Genomic DNA, 17,282 nt, shown 5'->3' on the forward strand with positions numbered 1-17,282 from the left:
AAGCCAGTCTGGCTGTTTTAGCCGTTTGTAGCACAGCTGGGCTGTTGGGAATACTCTTGTTTGTCACGCTAGTGGTAGAGAGCTGCAGTGCAGAAGAAAGGAGAGTGATCTTTTTTACCTTTTCCTTGATAGAGAGCAAAACTAATATGTGAAGGGTATAGTTTGCATAGTGTTTTGTGTTTTGGGCTTTCTGTGCTCAGCACCTTTCCCAGCCTGCCGTACTTTAGTGAGTCTCCGATGAAGCTTTAACCCTGCGATGTTGCATTCTGCTTGTTTGTTTGCTGTTCTGAAGCAGGGCTTCACTATGTGGCCCTGGTTGTCTTAGAACTCACTATCTAGATCAGGCTGGCTTTGAACTGACAGACATCCACCTGTCTTTGCTTTCCAAGTGCTAGAGTTAAAGGTGTGTGCCACCATGCCTGTCTAAAGTCAGTTCTTAATAAGCCTTATTTCATCTAGCTTTTTTCCTTAATTTCTCAATATTTCTGTTCTTTATAAAGCTTTGCTCCTAACTGTGTAAGTTTGTGTCCAGTAGGAGGATTGAGTCATAGTTCCCAACCTGTGGGTCACAATCCCTTTGGGTCAAATGACCTCTCACAGGAGTTACCTAGGACCATCAGAAAACACAGATGTTTATACTATGATTCATTACAATAGCAAAACTACAGTTACAAAGTAAGAACAAAATAATGTGGTTGGGGACTGTATGAAAGGTTCAAGCAGTAAGAAGGCTGAGAAGTCTTAGGATGTAAAGTAAAGTACAGGCCTGAAGAGATGGCTCCGTGGTTGAAAACACTCACTGCTCTTGCGGAAGACCCTGCTTCAGTTCCCAGCATCCACATTAGGTGGCTTACACCTGTAACTCCCATCCCAGAAGATTTCAATGTCCTCTGCAAACACGAGGTGTGTAAGGTGTGTACCACACACTTGGTGAACTTAAACTTACACAGACAGATACACACTCACTAATAAAAATAAATCATTTTTACAAAAGGAAATATAAATAATTTTCCTCTCTAAAGTTAGACGCGGCCAATGTAAAATAGTTATTTTACATTTTATGTTTATTAATCACTGTACTTCCACAAAGCTCTGGAAGAAGGAGTAACAAGGGACACCTTAGATAAGCACCTAAGCACACTGATAAATTTGTTATGTCAAGCTATCAAAAAGAGGGCATATTGGAGTTAGGAATGTGGCTTGTTGTTACAGTGCCTCCCTGGTGTGCTTGAAACCCTCAATTAAATCCCTGTTGCCATGTAAACTGTACATGGTGGTAAATACTTCTGATCCCAGTCCTTACTTAGGAAGTGGTAGTTGAAGGTACAGAAATTGAGTCATCTGTGTCCTCAAAAGGCCAAGACAGGAACTTGACTACGAATGGTCCCTCTCATCAGAAAAGCATCAGCTAAAGATGAACAAGGAAGCTCCTCCTTCCTACCTAAGTGTGTAACCCTGTCTGCTTCTCTTCTCGGGTTTAACCTTGAATTGTGTTCTTTGCAGAATGCCTGGTTTCGGAAATCTCGCTTCAAAGGAGGGAAAGGCAAAAAGCTGAACATTGGTGGAGGCGGCTTGGGCTATAGAGAGCGGCCTGGGCTGGGCTCTGAGAATTCGGTGAGTTTATTCTACAGCAGTACTCTAGGGATCGGCCCTATGTCTTAAATTATGATGATTTGCTGTACCTGAGCCTCATGAGCCCCAAATCCTGTTGTTCGGGGGATTTGTGTTTACTGTGCTGATAGGAGTCAGTGTGGTGCTGTTTCACAATGAAACTGCCATGGGAGAAGCATGTGTGTGCTTGGCTGACTAGGCTTGCTCAGGAAGTTAGTCTAGCTTTAATGGATCTCAAATTGCAATATCCTACTGGCGGGGACCCAGCTGATTATATATGTATATAATTTTGCCCCAAATGATTGGTTTGGTATGGTGTGGGGTTTTTTGTTATTGTTTTGGCCGTTTTGGTTGGTTGGTTTGGTTTTAGAGACAGGCCTTTTGCCATCCTGGAACTTGCTCTGTAGACCAGGCTAGCTGTCCTTAGAGATCTATCTACCTCCACCTCTGCTCCCACCTCCTAGGTGCTGGGATTAAAGGCATGTGCCACCACTGCCCGCCTTGCAGTAGTCTGTCTTTAAAAGCCTCTCTATACTGGCCTAGAATCTGTTGCTTGGAAAACACTTAAGAGGGTCACTTAGCTAGAACTATACTCAGAAATAGTCTCTACCCTGAAAATTTTGGTTAGAAGGATTTGAGAAGATAAGATAGATGGTCTCTCATCGCATAAAGCATTCACTCACTGGCTTGTCTGTTTGTTGTCATAGTGATTCTTAAAGCTAGGAACAAAGCCGTCAGTATACTTGGATAGAGCATTAGTGTTAATTTAGCATCACTGGATAAGCAGTATTCCATACCATATCACGGTAATGTTGATTGTGGAAATATTAGTGGTTCATGGGGATTATTAAGCACTTTAAATAAGCTGGGGCCATTCCAAATATTTCCGTTTTTAGCCAATATAACTGAGTGCAGTTAATGAAAGTTAAAAGTTGCACGCTAGCAAAAGTTGAATTAGAGATTCATCTCTTTAAATGGTGTCACTTCAGATCCTGTGAAGCTACATTGTGCTATTATTGGCCTTTTCATCTTTAACATTTTTACTTAATAGAATGTTGATATAATAAGCACTCATATCATTGATAGAGTATATAGTCATGTACTACACAGTCACAAAACAATTGCATTCTGATCATTGGAGTTGGTTCCCAGAAACAAATGTGCTAGATTAAGGGAGGACTTAAGGGGTTTTTTTTGTTTTTGGTTTTGGTTTTGGTTTTTCGAGACAGGGTTTCTCTATAGCCCTGGCTGTCCTAGAACTCACTGTGTAGTCCAGGCTGGCCTCGAACTCAGAAATCCACCTGCCTCTGCCTCCCGAGTGCTGGGATTAAAGGCGTTCGCCACCACGCCCGGCATGACTTAAGTGTTTTTAATACCTCTTTATTATTGCACCTTTTCTCACAAAGGAAGTAACTTCTAAAAATATCTGGTGCCTGCTGCAGCCCTGAACCCAGGGTTTCAGTGTGATCGGACTGTCTGCTGCAATTGCTTTTCTTTTCTTTTTTTAATTAGGTATTTTCCTCATTTACATTTCCAATGCTATCCCAAAAGTCCCCCATCCCCTCCCCCCACCCCCCTTTCCACCCACTCCCACTTTTTGCCCTGGCGTTCCCCCCTGTACTGGGGCATATAAAGTTTGCAAGTCCAATGGGCCTCTCTTTCCAGTGATGGCCGACTAGGCCATCTTTTGATACATATGCAGCTAGAGTCAAGAGCTCCGGGGTACTGGTTAGTTCATAATGTTCCTCCTATAGGGTTGCAGATCCCTTTAGCTCCTTGGGTATTTTCTCTAGCTCCTCCTGCAATTGCTTTTCTAATAAGTGCGCTTGCTTTTTTTTTTAGGACCGAGGAAATAATAACAATGTAATGAGCAATTATGAAGCCTACAAGCCCTCCACAGGAGCCATGGGAGATAGGCTCACAGCAATGAAAGCAGCTTTTCAGGTCTGAAATAAATATTCCGTTTTAAAAGCTTTCAAGATGGGGCTAGAGAGATAGTTCAGTGGTTAAGAGAACTTGTATTCTTGCAGAGGATCCAGGTTTGTTTTCTTAGCACTCACATAGCAGTTTATAGCCATCTTTGATTCACTTCCTGGGAATCTGGCACCCTCTTGTGGCCTGCACAGGTACCAGGCATGCATGTGCCATACATGCATACATATACACAGGCAAAAAACACTATGACACTTATAATTAAAATAAGTCTTTTTTTTTCAATTTTTTATTAGGTATTTTCTTTATTTACATTTCAAATGCTATCCCGAAAGTTCCCTATACCCTTCCTAAAATAAATCTTAAAAAACAACAACAACAACTTTGAACAGTATCTCTTGGAAGAGTGAGGAAACCTTCCTGAGAAAGCAGCTGAGTCTGTAAGCTTCATGCTAGATTTAGAGCCTTCTGTTCACTTGATTTTCACATACAGGCATTAGCAGTATCCTGCCTGGATATGCAAGTGGAGTTTCAGTACACTATCATTAACGATCATTTGTAACATTATTTGTATATTGAAGTTTGTTATACTTATTCCTGGTGGTTTTTGTTTTGTTTTGTTTTCAGTCCCAGTACAAGAGTCACTTTGTTGCAGCCAGTTTAAGTAACCAGAAGGCCGGAACCTCTTCTGCAGGGGCAAGTGGATGGACTAGTGCAGGAAGCTTAAATTCTGTTCCAACTAATTCAGCACAGCAGGGCCATAATAGTCCTGACAACCCCAGCACCAGTTCTACCAAGAACATCCCAGGCTTCAACAACTCTGGGAATATCAGTAGTGCCCCAGTGACCTACCCTTCTATTGGAGCCCAAGGAGTCAACAACACAGCTTCAGGGAATAACAGCCGTGAAGGGATTGGGGGTGGCAATGGGAAGAGAGAGAGATATACTGAGAACCGGGGTGGTGGCCGTCATAGCCATGGAGATGGTGGCAATCGACATGGAGATGGTGGGCGCCATGGAGATGGATACCGTTATCCAGAAAGTGGTAGCCGTCATACTGATGGCCACCGACATGGAGAGACCAGGCACGGAGGAAGTGCCGGCAGACACGGAGAGAGCCGGGGTGCAAATGATGGCAGGAATGGAGAAAGCAGGAAAGAAGGTTTTAATCGTGAAAACAAGATGGACCCCAAGGTGGATAGCAGCAGGATGGACAAAGTGGACAGCAAGACAGATAAGACACCCGATGGCTTTGCTGTTCCAGAGCCACCCAAACGAAAGAAAAGCCGATGGGATAGTTAGAGGGTATGTGAAAACCAGCATCGTCAGTTGTCTTTAATTTTATTTTTAGAAAGATTTTGGTAATGAGGCGTCTCAGGGCTGGGTTGGGGTCCAAGATATACAGACCCCCTGCCCTTGGTGGAGAACTGGAGAGTGGATTAAACCTTCATCTGGTGTTCAGAGGTTTCCTTGGGAACCTGAGTTGGCCCTGGAAAGCAGAGAGCTGGGAAGCTTTTGTTTGCTGTGGGTGAGTTTTAAGGAGGGTAAGTAGAATACTTAGGGAGAAAGGGCCTTTTAGGGCACAAAAACTCACTCTAGGTTTCTAATAGCTTATATTTTTTACTAAAATGTCACCTTATAAACATCTATAAATTGGACTTTTTTTCTTAGCTGTGGCCAGGCATTCCCAACGTCTGCCCTGTTAGGGTGCTCGGGAAGCAGTGGTGCTTTCAGACGCCTGAGCGCGCAGGTTCCACAGACTGTTCCCAGCCCTGAGACATGTAGGAAAGACAGCCTTCCAGACACAGGCTAGGACTGAAGGAATGATCATCTTGGAAGGATTCCAGGATAATCCAGTCCTGGAGTACTGCTAAATTTACCATTTAAAACCAACCCCAACAGTAGCATTCAAAGTGTCTATTTGTTTTGTTTTGTTGTTTTTTAAACTTGCCCTAATAGTAGAAAAAGTCTTCTGCTGAAATGATTTTGATTTTTGTTCTATCTTGTTTATAAAAGAAAAAGAAATATACAAACTTTGAATTTTGTGATTTTTGTGAAGGTTTCTTTAAGATGTGCATTCCCTCTCTGCTTGCTCGATAGTAAATGTCTTACTACTGGGACCTGAGGGCTGTCGTTTCTACCATACAAGTTAGTTGCTACATATTAAATTATGGCTTGGAACAGTACAGCCCATGGTGTGAAATGTGGGGAAGTGCTTGCTTATTAAACTATCAGAAAAGTTATCTCTTTTATCTTTTTATTCAAATACTGGAAAAGGGTGGGAGAGGACTCCGAAGGAACCACAGGCTACAATAAAGGCCAGCAATACTGAACCCCCCCTGAAGGCTTATAAAAGATTTGTTCCCATCCCAAGTTCCATCTCAAGCCAAAATGTGGGTTGTCAGTCTAACATGATGAAGAAATGTTTCCTCGGTGCTTTCATGGTACTCTTGTAGCAGCTCTCCCAATCCTACCAAGCCTCCAGAGAGAACCGTACACCCCCTCCCTGTCTTTCAGTCTTTGCAGACAACTCCGCTCACTTGCGCTTGTGTTTTTTCTTCTGTTCCTTCCGTTGTTGCGCTCTCTGATCCTTCTTCATCCGAGAGTCCACGACCTTGAAATGACCTCTGACTCCAGCTGGCCTCCGGACCTTACGGCCTACACCCTTTTTGGCTACAACATAAGTGACCTGGCGTTTCTCCTTGCCAAGTCCAGCCTTCTTGTAGAGACTATAAAAGAAAGAACGAAACAGGTTAAAGGTCTGCTCTCTAGAACTCTATTTAACCCAGTGTCCTTGTGACTATTCTCTGCCAACTCACCTTCGCAGCTGTGCCACCTTTTCTCGTTCCGAGATGTCCACTGTGTTCACCACAGCTTCTGCCTTCTTTTTGGTCTGCTCCAGCTTCTTCAGCATCTGGGAGGAGGCATCAGTTAAAGTCTCTTACACCTTTCTCCACAACTCCTAACCTCAGGCAACCTCAGCCACTTACCCTCCGTTTCTTTCTGGCCTTGGCCTCAGCTACTTTCTTGATGGGCCGCGCATTGATTTCCCGCCAGCGTTTTCTGTAATGTTCCACCTCCTTCTTATCAACAGGCAGCTGGCGTATCCGATGCTGCTTTTCTTCCTGTGCAAACCACTCAGGAAGTTCTCCCTCCTCTTCATTAAAAGCATACCTGAGTAGAGAGGACACCAGGCCACTGATCACCTGAGGAAAAGTTGGCCTTTGTGCACTGCACCTGACAGTGTGCTGCCCCTTACCGGTTGAACGAGTTATCTATAAGGTCTCTCTTTGCCTTTTTTGAAGAGGCAATAACAGCACCTAGAGCAAGGCCTTCAGGGTCCAGAATTCGGTATTTCACTAGAGAGGGAAAGACAAAAGTTAAAGCCCCATCCTCGTCGCTGAAACTTGAACTGGTTTCTCTCTCCACTTTGTATAAACCTCTTACCTGGGTCCTCAATAGGCACCACCTCAAACCCATCCTCCTCTGCCTTAGAGCCACGGCTTCGCTTCACACCACGGGATACTTTCCAACTGGAAGAGATAGATTGTGCTTACTCCACCTTGCTTCTACTTTCCTCCCATTTAAAACTGCCTAATGCAATTAATCACACAGAAACCCATCAGCTGCATCCACTTACCTGTCTTCATCCTCACTACTACTGCTGTCACTATCTGAGCTGTTGCCTCTTTCCTCCCCTCCAGGGTCAGTGACAGCCTCTGTCCCCAAGATGGCTTCTGTCTCCTTAGGGGCCTCATTCTGGCACTGGGGAGATTTCTTCTCAGTCTTCAAATTAGTAGGTGGTGGAGGTGGATCTGTTGGCTGCTGCTCCTTCCGACGGCTCTTGTACAGCAGCTGTGCCTGACTGATCTCCAGGGCTTCGTCAGCATCATCCTCTATCCCACTGAAGCCGTCCTATAATAGGAAAACCTCAGCATCCCTTCTGCTAGGGAATGCCATGTCCCATCAGGCTCCCTAGCTCTACCTTGGAGAACCACAGGCTAGCTTGCTCTTCCTGCAGTACTGCCTTTTCTTCTAGTGGTACCAGCAATGGATTTTCTCCTTCTTCCTCTTTATTGTCATCTACTTGAGCAAACCGCAAGCTGTAGACCCAAAGGAAAGAAGTCAGATTCAAGAGACCCAACCAACCTCATAGGCCTTTCTTTGTCCGTGCCCACACTAGTTAATTCTGTCTCAGAGGGCAGCACTTGAGCCCTTACCACTTCTGCTCCTTCAGATCCGAGTGTGTCTTGACTCCTGCCAGCTCTTCTGGATCCAGGTCACTTTCCAGAGAAGTATCATCATCGTCCTCAGCATCTGACACATAGATGTCATCCCTTGGCAGATCAGACAGAAAGGTGTCTGCAGCGTTCATGTCTCCTTGTGTTACTTCCTCTAATAACTGAAATAAATTCAAGAACGTAGGCAGCATCTTCCCAAGCCCATTAACTTAGCTCAGCAACATCAATAAGAAAGAACACTGGCAAATATTAGTTCCTACACAGCAGCTGTGACCTAGGAAGTAACCAACCTGTCTAAAATGTACAGGTGCTACATACTGACTAGTTTACAAAAAAAAAAAAAAACCCTCAAAAGCCACTTGACATACAGAATTCACATTTGTGTAATTTGATCCCAAGTAAAGGAGCACTCAACAGGCATCAAACTGCATCTGTTGATTTTGACTACTATTAGAACCCCAAAGCCTCTTCTCATGGTGGACAGAGCTGCTATTTGAGTATCACAACATTCTGGGGATAATACTCAACCATTTTTTTTTAAACCTCTCGATAAGATATGGTGTATTCTTATTTAACAAATGGGGAAAACAGACTTAAGTTACATAATAAAAGGGGAGTTGGCACTAAACTGTTCCTGCTCTATTGCCTCTCCTGTGTCAGAAAGGTGACCATGCCATTGCACCACAAAAGCTCATTTTGCTGTGAGATTGCTTTGAAAGGCATGTTCTTCAGCAGCCCAAATCACGGTGCTCATTAGACCCAGTGAGGTCAATTGTGCCCCCTTGGTAACCCAGGCACTACAACTTCATCTCCTGTCATGTGAACTCTTGGTCTTAAATCTAGCTTATAGATCTTCCTGATGTCATCATATTAGAGGTGTTTCATTTGAGCATTCTGGAGTCTCGGGTACTCCTTTTCTCCTCTAGTATTTATAGGTAAACACAACAACCAAACCCCATGATCACTCAATATATTTAACTTGATGCTTCCCCCGACCTCTGAGCCCTCAAACTGATGGCCCAGCCCTCCCTTACCTGCTGGCCACGGATGGTTCGCAAGGAGAACATGCCTGTCTCCCCTTCATCTGCAATAGAAACTCCAGGCAAATCCATCTTCAGCTCGACACGCTCCCGCTGCTTCCTCTGCTCACGAAGCAATTTCTTCTTCTTCCTGATCAGATAGTTGAGGGATTTAACCTGCTTGTCTCCAAAACTTTCCACGTACTCCTCCTCAGACCCCTCACCTCTTGAGTTCTGCCACTTCTTGGGCTTTCATCTCTGCCAGAGTCCGATTAAGCTGTTCTTCCTCCCTCTCTTCTTCCTCCTCTGGCGCCTGCTTTGTCTCAGCTACTGACTCTTCTTCATCACCTTCTTCTTCTTCTGAGCTGAGGCTGGCAAACCAGTTGAAAGGTGTGTTTATTTTCCCAGACACTTGATCCCACACCCAACCCTCCCTAACCCTGGCTACCTCCTCCTTACCTGATGTCCAATGCCTTTGCTTGCTCTTTCAGCTTCTTGGCCACATATCGCCGAAGCTTTGTTCTCCAATTCAGAAGAGACCTGCCCAAGAAATACTATTACTGACTAATCTATCTCCATCTTTGTCCATGTCTCTTCCTTAAAGTCCACACTCCAGATTTCAGGCTTTAGCCATAAACTTAACAAAATCCTGGTCCCCAGAGTTCAACATCATGTTGCCCTTACACCTGTGTACCTAAGTTCCTTTCGCCCCAGCACTTTGATGTCCTGACAGCATACTCTAATGTCTTCAGTTGTAGCTGGGTGCTGTGCCAACTCTTCATCATCTATTGAGATCTGTTTGTGAGGGAAGGGAATGGGATGTTGTTCTGGCCATGTTTTCAGGCCTCCCAGAGACTCTCACTCTGGGAACTCACTTCGCTGGCCTTGGAGAGGAAGTCAACAGGATTGGCGGCTCGCAAGAAGTCCGTAACTGAGGTTCGATGATAGAGAGTAAGGTCACCTTCGGCATAGCCTTCAGCCTTAGGAAGAGAAATAAAGATAATTACTTGACAGTTGCATCTTAGATAATCAAGTTCTCCAGTTTCAGAATCCACTTCTTACAACAATAACAAAGCCACCTTTGGCTTCTTCTTTGTCACCAACTCAGTAACGGTTTTAGCCTGAACTTCAACCTCCTTAAAGGCAAACTTGGGATCGAAGAATTTAGCATCAACCTTGTCCGGAGCCAGGAATCCTAAAAGGAGAAGATAGATTAAAAGTATGCTTTCATAATTAGGTTGTGTCAAGAGGAAGCAGTGATGTCTCACCTTGACAGACTACAAAGATTTCTGCAGACTCATGGCGAGAGGCTTGGGGCTTCGTGGCCTGGACACGGTGGAACAGCTGCTGGAAGATCCACAGCAAGGGCTGATAGTCTCGGGAACGAAAGACTTTTGTGATGAAACAACCACCACGGGCCAAAAAATCACAAGCCAACCGCAAAGCCATCAGAGTTAGGTGAGCTGTAGGACGGAAACAGTCAGGGAACCTCTGCAGCCTTGAGATGTGCCACCTCCACCCTTACCTCCAAGCCCACATTCCCTGTACCTTGTGAGTAAGCGTCATGGACCCAACTAGCCCCCACATTGGGAGCCCCATCATTGAGCACAACATCAACTTTCCAGGTCTTCAGCTCCTTCCTCAGGGCCTAATGAAAGTAAAAGGGTTATAGCAATGGAAACACAGTAATTGCTAAGAACAGAATTCTGGTTCAGTCATCTGTCTAGTCATGTACTGAGTGCCCATCATTGTCAACATCCTGCACCAGGGACTAGGGATGCAACAGCAACAAAAAATATGTATCTTCACCAAGCTTAGAATTAGTTCCCCTGGAAAGAATTTTAGATCTCTTATCCTTCCACCAATTCACAGTACTATCCCTGCCAGGCACGGTGGCACTCGACTGCAATCCCAACTTAAGAGACAGAGGGAGAGATACTGCACGATCAAGGCCAAACTAGGCTATGTACTCAGCTCCACAGTTAGCTATCCTAAAGTACACAGCAAGACTCTATCTCAAGGAAAAACGAAAACACTTGATTGTAAATAAAGATGGAAATGTACACAAGGATTGTCAGTCTTTTTGGCCATGTGCTTGAAACCATGGTAAATTGGGAAGTGTTTCATTCACTCTTAAGAGACAATGACAGCCGGGCAGTGGTGGCACACCCCTTTAATCCCAGCACTCGGGAGGCAGAGGCAGGCGGATTTCTGAGTTCGAGGCCAGCCTAGTATACAGAGTGAGTTCCAGGACAGCCAGGGCTACACAGAGAAACCCTATCTCGAAAAACCACACACACACAAAATAAATAAATAAATAAATAAATAAATAAATAAATAAATAGGCAATGACACCAGCACATAAAGAGGAAAGAAAAGAAGATGAGGTCTTATTACCTGCCTACAGCGTTCTGTTGTGATGTCTTCCTGGAGAGTCACCACATTGGGGAGAGGCTTGATTGGAACCAGGTCCACTCCTAAAAGATGTTAACTCAGTGTATTACAGGGTGGAGGAAGATGCAGGACAAAATTAGTACCTAACCCACCTCTCCCCCTCAAATACCCAAGAGTCACTCACCTACAATAAGACTGGATACAGGCATAAACTTGGCAGCCACCTGCAGCCTGTGAAAGAGACAGATTTAAATACCTTTCATCCCTTGGCAATGTGACTTCTCATCCCCTTAAGGGATGTTAAGTGTAGTGGCCAAATGTCTATGCATACATTCAAGAAGCAACCTGTTGGGCATGGCAACACTGGGCTGCATTACCAGCCACTAAGGAGGGCAAGAGATTAAGACCAAAAGTTCAAGGCCATTCTTGGCAATTTTTCAGAGTCCCTGTCTCAAAATAAAGCAATTGGAGATATAACTCGGTGGTGGAGGGGCTGCCTAGCATGAGTTAAGTCCTTAGGTTCAGTCCCACAAGAAGGGGAAAAATGACGCTCCCTTCCAAAATTTGAGACACATACTATGGAATATTTAATCTGAATTGTGTAATCGGATTCCCATTCTCCCCCAAAAGCAACTCAAAGCCAACCAGTGCCAGGAACGTGTCATCATAGCAGCCCCTGCCAAACGTTACCATCCGCCAGGCGCAGCACACAGGTCCAACAAGGCCCGGGCTTTCTGCAGGAACTGAAAGCGGCGATTGAGCTGGATCAGTTTGAAGGCAGAGCGCGAACGATAACCTGGATCGTGGAGCGTGGATTTATAAGGCAATACTGTCTGCGGAGACCTTTCCTAGGAGGAAAGCCTCACAACCCCATAATCCCCTCGAAGGAAAAGGAACTCGGGATTAGAAGAAGCGAAAAGACGGGTATGTTGTTCCTCAGCGCGAACCCACTCACCAGTCTCCTTGGCCAAGTGATAGAACTTGTCCCGCCGGCTCTTGCCTACTTTGCCTTTCTTGCCCATGGCGGGATGGGGTAGTATCACTCACTCTGGGGAGAAAGAAAAAGGTGAGATCGTCTTTCCGAGCACTGGATCTCGCTTCCTCAGGCGGTGGAGCAATCACTTACCCGGACGTTAAATAGCCCTTAACTCCGCAGGTTTTCAACCCTTAGGAAGCAGCACATGTAGGCAGTAATCGTACTTCCGCTTCTGCGCGCGTTTCCTACGTTCCTGGCGTCACGATTTCTGCCATTTTGAGTGTGGCCAAAATGTTTGTGTCAGCGGGTCTTACAAGTTAAAAGTAGAGGCTAGGAAGTAGAGTGCAATAACTCGTATCCTAGACGCTAGGAAGCATCAACCAGAAGTTCTATATCTCTTCACAAAACTAGAGACCTCCAGTAGAGCCTCTACTACTAGAGCCACTGTGTTTGTCCCGCCACACACCCCGCCCATTGACCCGGAACTGTTCTCGGTGGTGACCCAGGTCGCACGCTTTCGCCTCCGCGCCTGCGCGATAGGGTGACTTGGATGCCGGCGGTCCCTGCCGAGAGAGGGAAGATGGCGCTTGATGGGCCAGAGCAGGTAAGGATTCTGCCGCGGTGGCTGGGCAGCATTCCAGCTGAGTGCGGAGTGCACAAAATCTGAAGTGAGGGGTGGCCACGAGCGAGAGGGTCGAGTGGCTCAGGGGTGGGTGGATCACGTCAGACCCGACCCTGCCTGGGACTGGATCTGCTGTGTCAGCGCCGCCCTGAGGAAAGCAGGACAGGGGTGGGTAGAAACTGAATGAAGAGCTGGCAAGCCGAATGGCCTGGGCTTCGACCTGGACTTGGTCCCTCCGTTCTGCCGTTGACTGTAGTAGTTAAACCTTGGGGATGTGTAGCTCTAGCCACAGGGCAGTGCGCTCGGTGGGTATATGGCCCCTTGAGACTCCTAAAAGTCTTCGAAGGTAGGCGGTAATTGCATCCTTGTAGTGGATTCAGAAATGAAGGGTTAGAACCAAGAACTAAGCCTCCGAAGTTCAAACACACAGACCTCGCCCATCGAGATACCAGTTTCTGAGGAAAAGGAAATGATATTTTCCTGGCCTTGTTTCTTAAGCTATATGGTAGAGTGCCTCAAAAATACTTTGACTTTACCCCTTAGTAGTTTATGCCTTTTCTTTTCTTCTTTTTCTTTTCTTTTCTTTTCTTTTCTTTTTTTTTTTAACATTTACACGTGTCTTCAGATGGAACTGGAAGAGGGGAAGGCAGGCAGTGGACTCCGTCAATATTATCTGTCCAAGATTGAAGAACTCCAGGTGAGTACAGACAGCAGAGGGAGCTAGTGGAGGATGGGAGCTGGTAGGTGCAGATTTCTCTGTGTCCTTTTTCCACTGGGAGTGCAGCAAAGAGTTCTTTTCCAATGTTGTTCGTTTGCAGCTCTTTGGTTGTCTGTTTCTTATGTGTATATGTATATATGCCTGCGTAAACTTAGGTGTATCACATATATACAGGTGTCTGTGCAAGGCAGAAGAGGGCAGTGGATCCCCTGAAACTTGAGTTACATACAGATAGTTATGAGCTACCACAGGTGCTGAGAAGTAAACCCAGGCCCTCTGCAAAAGCAGTAAGAAGCCCTCTTAACTTCTGAGCCATCTCTCCAGCTCCTTCTTTGTAGGCAGGAAGTACCAAGCTGTGTAAGGTAGATTGATAATCTCTTTGATGGGAATAGTGTTTAGTTAGGATTTTTGTTGGTGTGCTTGCTTGCTTGCTTGCTTTTCCAGGTTTTTCGTTTTATTTTATGTGTTTGGGTGTTTTGCTTGCAGCTAATGTCTGTGCCCTACGTTTGCCTGTGAAGGCCAGAAGACAGTGTAGGATGCCCTGGAAATGGAGGTACAGAAAGTTGTGAGCTGCCATGAGGGTGCTGGGCATCAGACCCAGGTTCTCTAGAGGAGCAGCTGCCTCATTTATCCACCTCTCCAGGCCCAAGAGTCAAACCTTACACCTGTAAGGTTGGCACTCCAGAGCTGAGGCAGGAGCAGTGTTTTGAGTTTGAAGCCAGTCTGGATTATGTACAACCCTGTCTGGAAAACACAACCACCTGCAGAGGAACCACTGGCCAAAGGTGGAGTGGGAGCGAGAGTCAGAGAGAATGTCTGAACCTCAGGCGTATTTGCAGTTTTTCTGTTTAGTTTACTTTTTCTTCTTTAGACAAATGTCTCACCATGGACCCGCAACTCCCCATGTAGACCAGGCTGGAATCAGTCTCAGAATTCGCCTGCCTCCCAGGTGCTGGGATAAAAGCATGAGCCTCCACACCCAGTATGGTTTTTATCCCTTTTTAATGCTTCTCCGTGTGATTTCATCCCTCCTGCGTCTGAAATGAAGCCTGAGAGTGGATGCTGTTGTCTGTCGTCTTCTATTGTCTTGCCTTTGTCTTATTTTTGTTTATTTAATGGATTTGTTAAAATAGAATCTCATTGTATAGCCCAGACTGCAGCCTCAGCCTCGTTAGGGTTGGAATTACAAGCCTGTGTCATCATGCCTACCTATTAGACTAACTGTTTTTCCTAATTTTATATTTTGAAATCCTTATCACCACCATCACCCTAAATACTTAAATACAACCTGTTCAGTCTATATAGTGTTACCGGTATGTATATGCTCACTTGGTATTGGATAACCAAATGGGGGTTCTTCCTTGGAGAAGTCTATTGTCCTCTTAGCATTTCTCAGTAGCCCTTAATTTTTTGTCTAGGGTTGAGGCCCCATGAATGAGCCTCTCCCTTCCGGGTTACCAAGCATGTCCGTTGGTGTCATCAATGTTCAGGACTTCCTTAATTTAAGCAGCCATATTGATGAGACTTCATGAGTGTGGCCTCTCTGACATTTCTTTTTTGTTTGTTTGTTTGTTTTTTTTGTTTTTTTGAGACAGGGTTTCTCTGTGTAGCCTTGGCTGTCCTGGAACTCACTCTGTAGACCAGGCTGGCCTCGAATTCAGAAATCCTCCTGCCTCTGCCTCCCGAGTGCTGGGATTAAAGGCGTGCGCCACCACGCCCGGCCTCTCTGACATTTCTAAGAGACAGTCTCCCAGCAAACTTTTGTCTCTGGCTCCTAGAATCTTGAAACTCCGAGCCTCAGGTGTAGGGCTTGTGTTGTCCGTGCATCAGTTGGGACCAGCCACCGAGAGTCCCGGTCTCTACATTTTGATCAGTTGTGGTTGTCTGTAATTGTCTCCATTTGCTGCCAAGAGAAGTTTCTTGAGAAGGGATTAGAACTCCATTTGTCTGTAGTAAATGCGCTCAGTTGGGGATTATGCAGGTAAAGTGATTGTCGGTTCTCCAAGATTCATAACTTAACTAGCCCAGCGTAGTTGGCTATGTTTCTAATGCCAGGCGTGGTTTTCCTCCTGTTAAGCAGGCTGCAAGTCCAGTTTGAGAACTGTTGGGCGCCACCACGGTAATCGTGGTTCATAGAACTGTTAGTTGCGCCCCCCCCCCCGCCCCCCAGAAGCTTGTGTGGCACCTTAGGGAGAAGGCAGCCAAATCAAGTGCTCTGGGTCCTGTGTGTGAAGTGAACGGTGCCTTCAGCAATGGAGTCGTGCTTCACTCCTCGGGAGGAGGGGCACCACGAGCAATAGAAATTGCTTGTGTTTTAGGTGGCTTCTCAGACGTGGTGGGTTTTTATTAACCAGTCCTGAATGGAGCATTATCAATCCAGATGGGAAAATTGCATTTAACTACATGTATAGCCACGGCTTATATGCATTATATATTATGTAGGTAGTAATGCCTTGGTGACTTTTTCAAATGTCCTTACCATCTCATCTTGCTCTTCCCTCCTGTATTTCTCCTCTTCCTGCTCTCTAATTAAAGTGCCCTCCATTCTTCTCACTTTCCCTACAAATCACTTAACACCCGTCTGTTACACACATCCACACACACACACACCATGGTTTGTGTGTCACTTCCCTGGTGACTTCCTTTCTGCAGTCACTCCAGGCTATATACATACTTCAGAAGACCTGCAGCTTGGAACTGACTTCCCTTAACTCACAGCAACTGGGCCAGAACTCAGGCTTCTCACTCTAGGACCTTCCCACCATACCATGTTACCTCTCCAGAGGCCACTCCCATGAGCAAAATATAGTTCTCTCCATTAGATTTTGTTCTTCCTGGACAAAAAGTGGTGGGCCTTTTGTGATACTTGCCTGGGGCTCATTAGGAAATCCTTTTTTAATTTTAATTAATTTATTTTATTTATATGAGTACACTGTAGTTGTCTTCAGACACACCAGAAGAGGGCATCAGATCCCACTACAGATGGTTGTGAGCCACCATGTGGTTGCTGGGAATTGAACTCAGGACCTCTGGAAGAGCAGGCAGTGCTCTTAACCGCTGAGCCATCCCTCCATCTTTATGAAATCTTAAAGAGGACAGGACAGGGTCTTCAGATACTGCTGGAGAAGCTAAAGAGGCAACTTAAACCTGCCTTTAAGAGGCTCAGCCAAGTGCTCGCTTCGGCAGCACATACACTAAAAATTGGAACGATACAGAGAAGATTAGCATGGCCCCCACACAAGGATGACACGCAAATTTGTGAAGCATTCCATGTTTGTATATGTAGCAGAAGATGGCCTAGTCGGCCATCATTGGGAAGAGAGGCCCCTTGGTCTTGCAAACTTTTATGCCCCAGTACAGGGGAACACCAGGGCCAAGAAGTGGGAGTGGGTGGGTAGGGGAGCAGGGTCAGGGGAGGGTATGGGGGACTTTCAGGGTAGCATTTGAAATGTAAATGAAGGAAATACCTAATAAAAAAATTGGAAAAAGTTAAAAAAAAAAGATGTTACTGGTCAGCTGTTTCTACCCCTATGCCTTTGTTTTGCTATCATGAAATCTAACCCTCTTAAACCATAAAACATTTAATAATAATTAAAAAAAAGTCTCAGCCAAGCTGGGCAGTGGGGCGCACGCCTTTGATCCCAGCAATTGGGAGACAGAGGCCAGCGGATTTCTTGAGTTGGAGGCCAGCCTGGTCTACAGAGTGAGTTCCAGGACAGCCAGGGCTACACAGAGAAACCCTGTCGAGAGAGAGAGAGAGAGAGAGAGA

The 17,282-nt window shown here is 45.5% G+C and overlaps 3 protein-coding genes and 1 non-coding gene across 4 annotated transcripts in view; 3 read left to right on the plus strand and 1 right to left on the minus strand.

The window, feature by feature from the left end:
• Nucleotides 1-5,786, plus strand: part of Ddx42 (DEAD-box helicase 42) — a 31,426-nt gene extending 25,640 nt beyond the window's left edge. Inside the window, exons 16-18 of the mRNA XM_021177866.1 lie at nt 1,504-1,614; nt 3,454-3,555; nt 4,171-5,786. Of these exons, the coding sequence (XP_021033525.1) occupies nt 1,504-1,614; nt 3,454-3,555; nt 4,171-4,845 (888 nt within the window). The 3' untranslated portion in view covers nt 4,846-5,786. The remainder of the gene's footprint in view (nt 1-1,503; nt 1,615-3,453; nt 3,556-4,170) is intronic.
• A 4-nt stretch (nt 5,787-5,790) lies between these two features.
• Ftsj3 (FtsJ RNA 2'-O-methyltransferase 3) lies at nt 5,791-12,647 on the minus strand. The gene is made up of 21 exons (XM_021177867.2): nt 12,324-12,647; nt 12,153-12,245; nt 11,888-11,993; nt 11,382-11,428; nt 11,201-11,280; nt 10,352-10,451; nt 10,072-10,266; nt 9,883-9,998; nt 9,679-9,783; nt 9,498-9,598; nt 9,263-9,343; nt 9,028-9,174; nt 8,819-8,954; nt 7,764-7,945; nt 7,529-7,646; nt 7,184-7,458; nt 6,991-7,076; nt 6,803-6,902; nt 6,534-6,717; nt 6,363-6,457; nt 5,791-6,272 (listed from the first exon to the last, which is right to left on the minus strand). Exons 2-21 carry the CDS (start codon nt 12,217-12,219, stop codon nt 6,080-6,082), a joined length of 2,514 nt encoding a protein of 837 aa, XP_021033526.1. The 5' UTR covers nt 12,220-12,245; nt 12,324-12,647; the 3' UTR covers nt 5,791-6,079.
• A 34-nt stretch (nt 12,648-12,681) lies between these two features.
• Psmc5 (proteasome 26S subunit, ATPase 5) overlaps nt 12,682-17,282 on the plus strand; it is a 6,959-nt gene continuing 2,358 nt past the window's right edge. Inside the window, exons 1-2 of the mRNA XM_021177868.2 lie at nt 12,682-12,777; nt 13,421-13,492. Coding sequence (XP_021033527.1) covers nt 12,724-12,777; nt 13,421-13,492 — 126 coding nt within the window. The 5' untranslated portion in view covers nt 12,682-12,723. The remainder of the gene's footprint in view (nt 12,778-13,420; nt 13,493-17,282) is intronic.
• LOC115032596 lies at nt 16,684-16,791 on the plus strand. The gene has a single exon (XR_003838241.1). It is a non-coding gene; the product is annotated as a U6 spliceosomal RNA (small nuclear RNA).

The sequence above is a fragment of the Mus caroli genome, chromosome 11, assembly GCF_900094665.2.
Source record: "Mus caroli chromosome 11, CAROLI_EIJ_v1.1, whole genome shotgun sequence".
Lineage (NCBI taxonomy): Eukaryota > Metazoa > Chordata > Mammalia > Rodentia > Muridae > Mus > Mus caroli.

What these genes read in the sequence shown, in the direction of transcription:
- Ftsj3 (XM_021177867.2), bottom strand. Translation starts at nt 12,219, where the DNA reads ATGGGCAAGAAAGGCAAAGTAGGCAAGAGCCGGCGGGACAAGTTCTAT. An exon ending in AATCTTTGTAGTCTGTCAAG is followed by an intron (nt 9,999 to 10,071) that starts GTGAGACATCAC and finishes TTCTCCTTTTAG; the next exon opens with GATTCCTGGCTCCGGACAAG. An exon ending in GCAAAGGCATTGGACATCAG is followed by an intron (nt 9,175 to 9,262) that starts GTAAGGAGGAGG and finishes CTGGTTTGCCAG; the next exon opens with CCTCAGCTCAGAAGAAGAAG.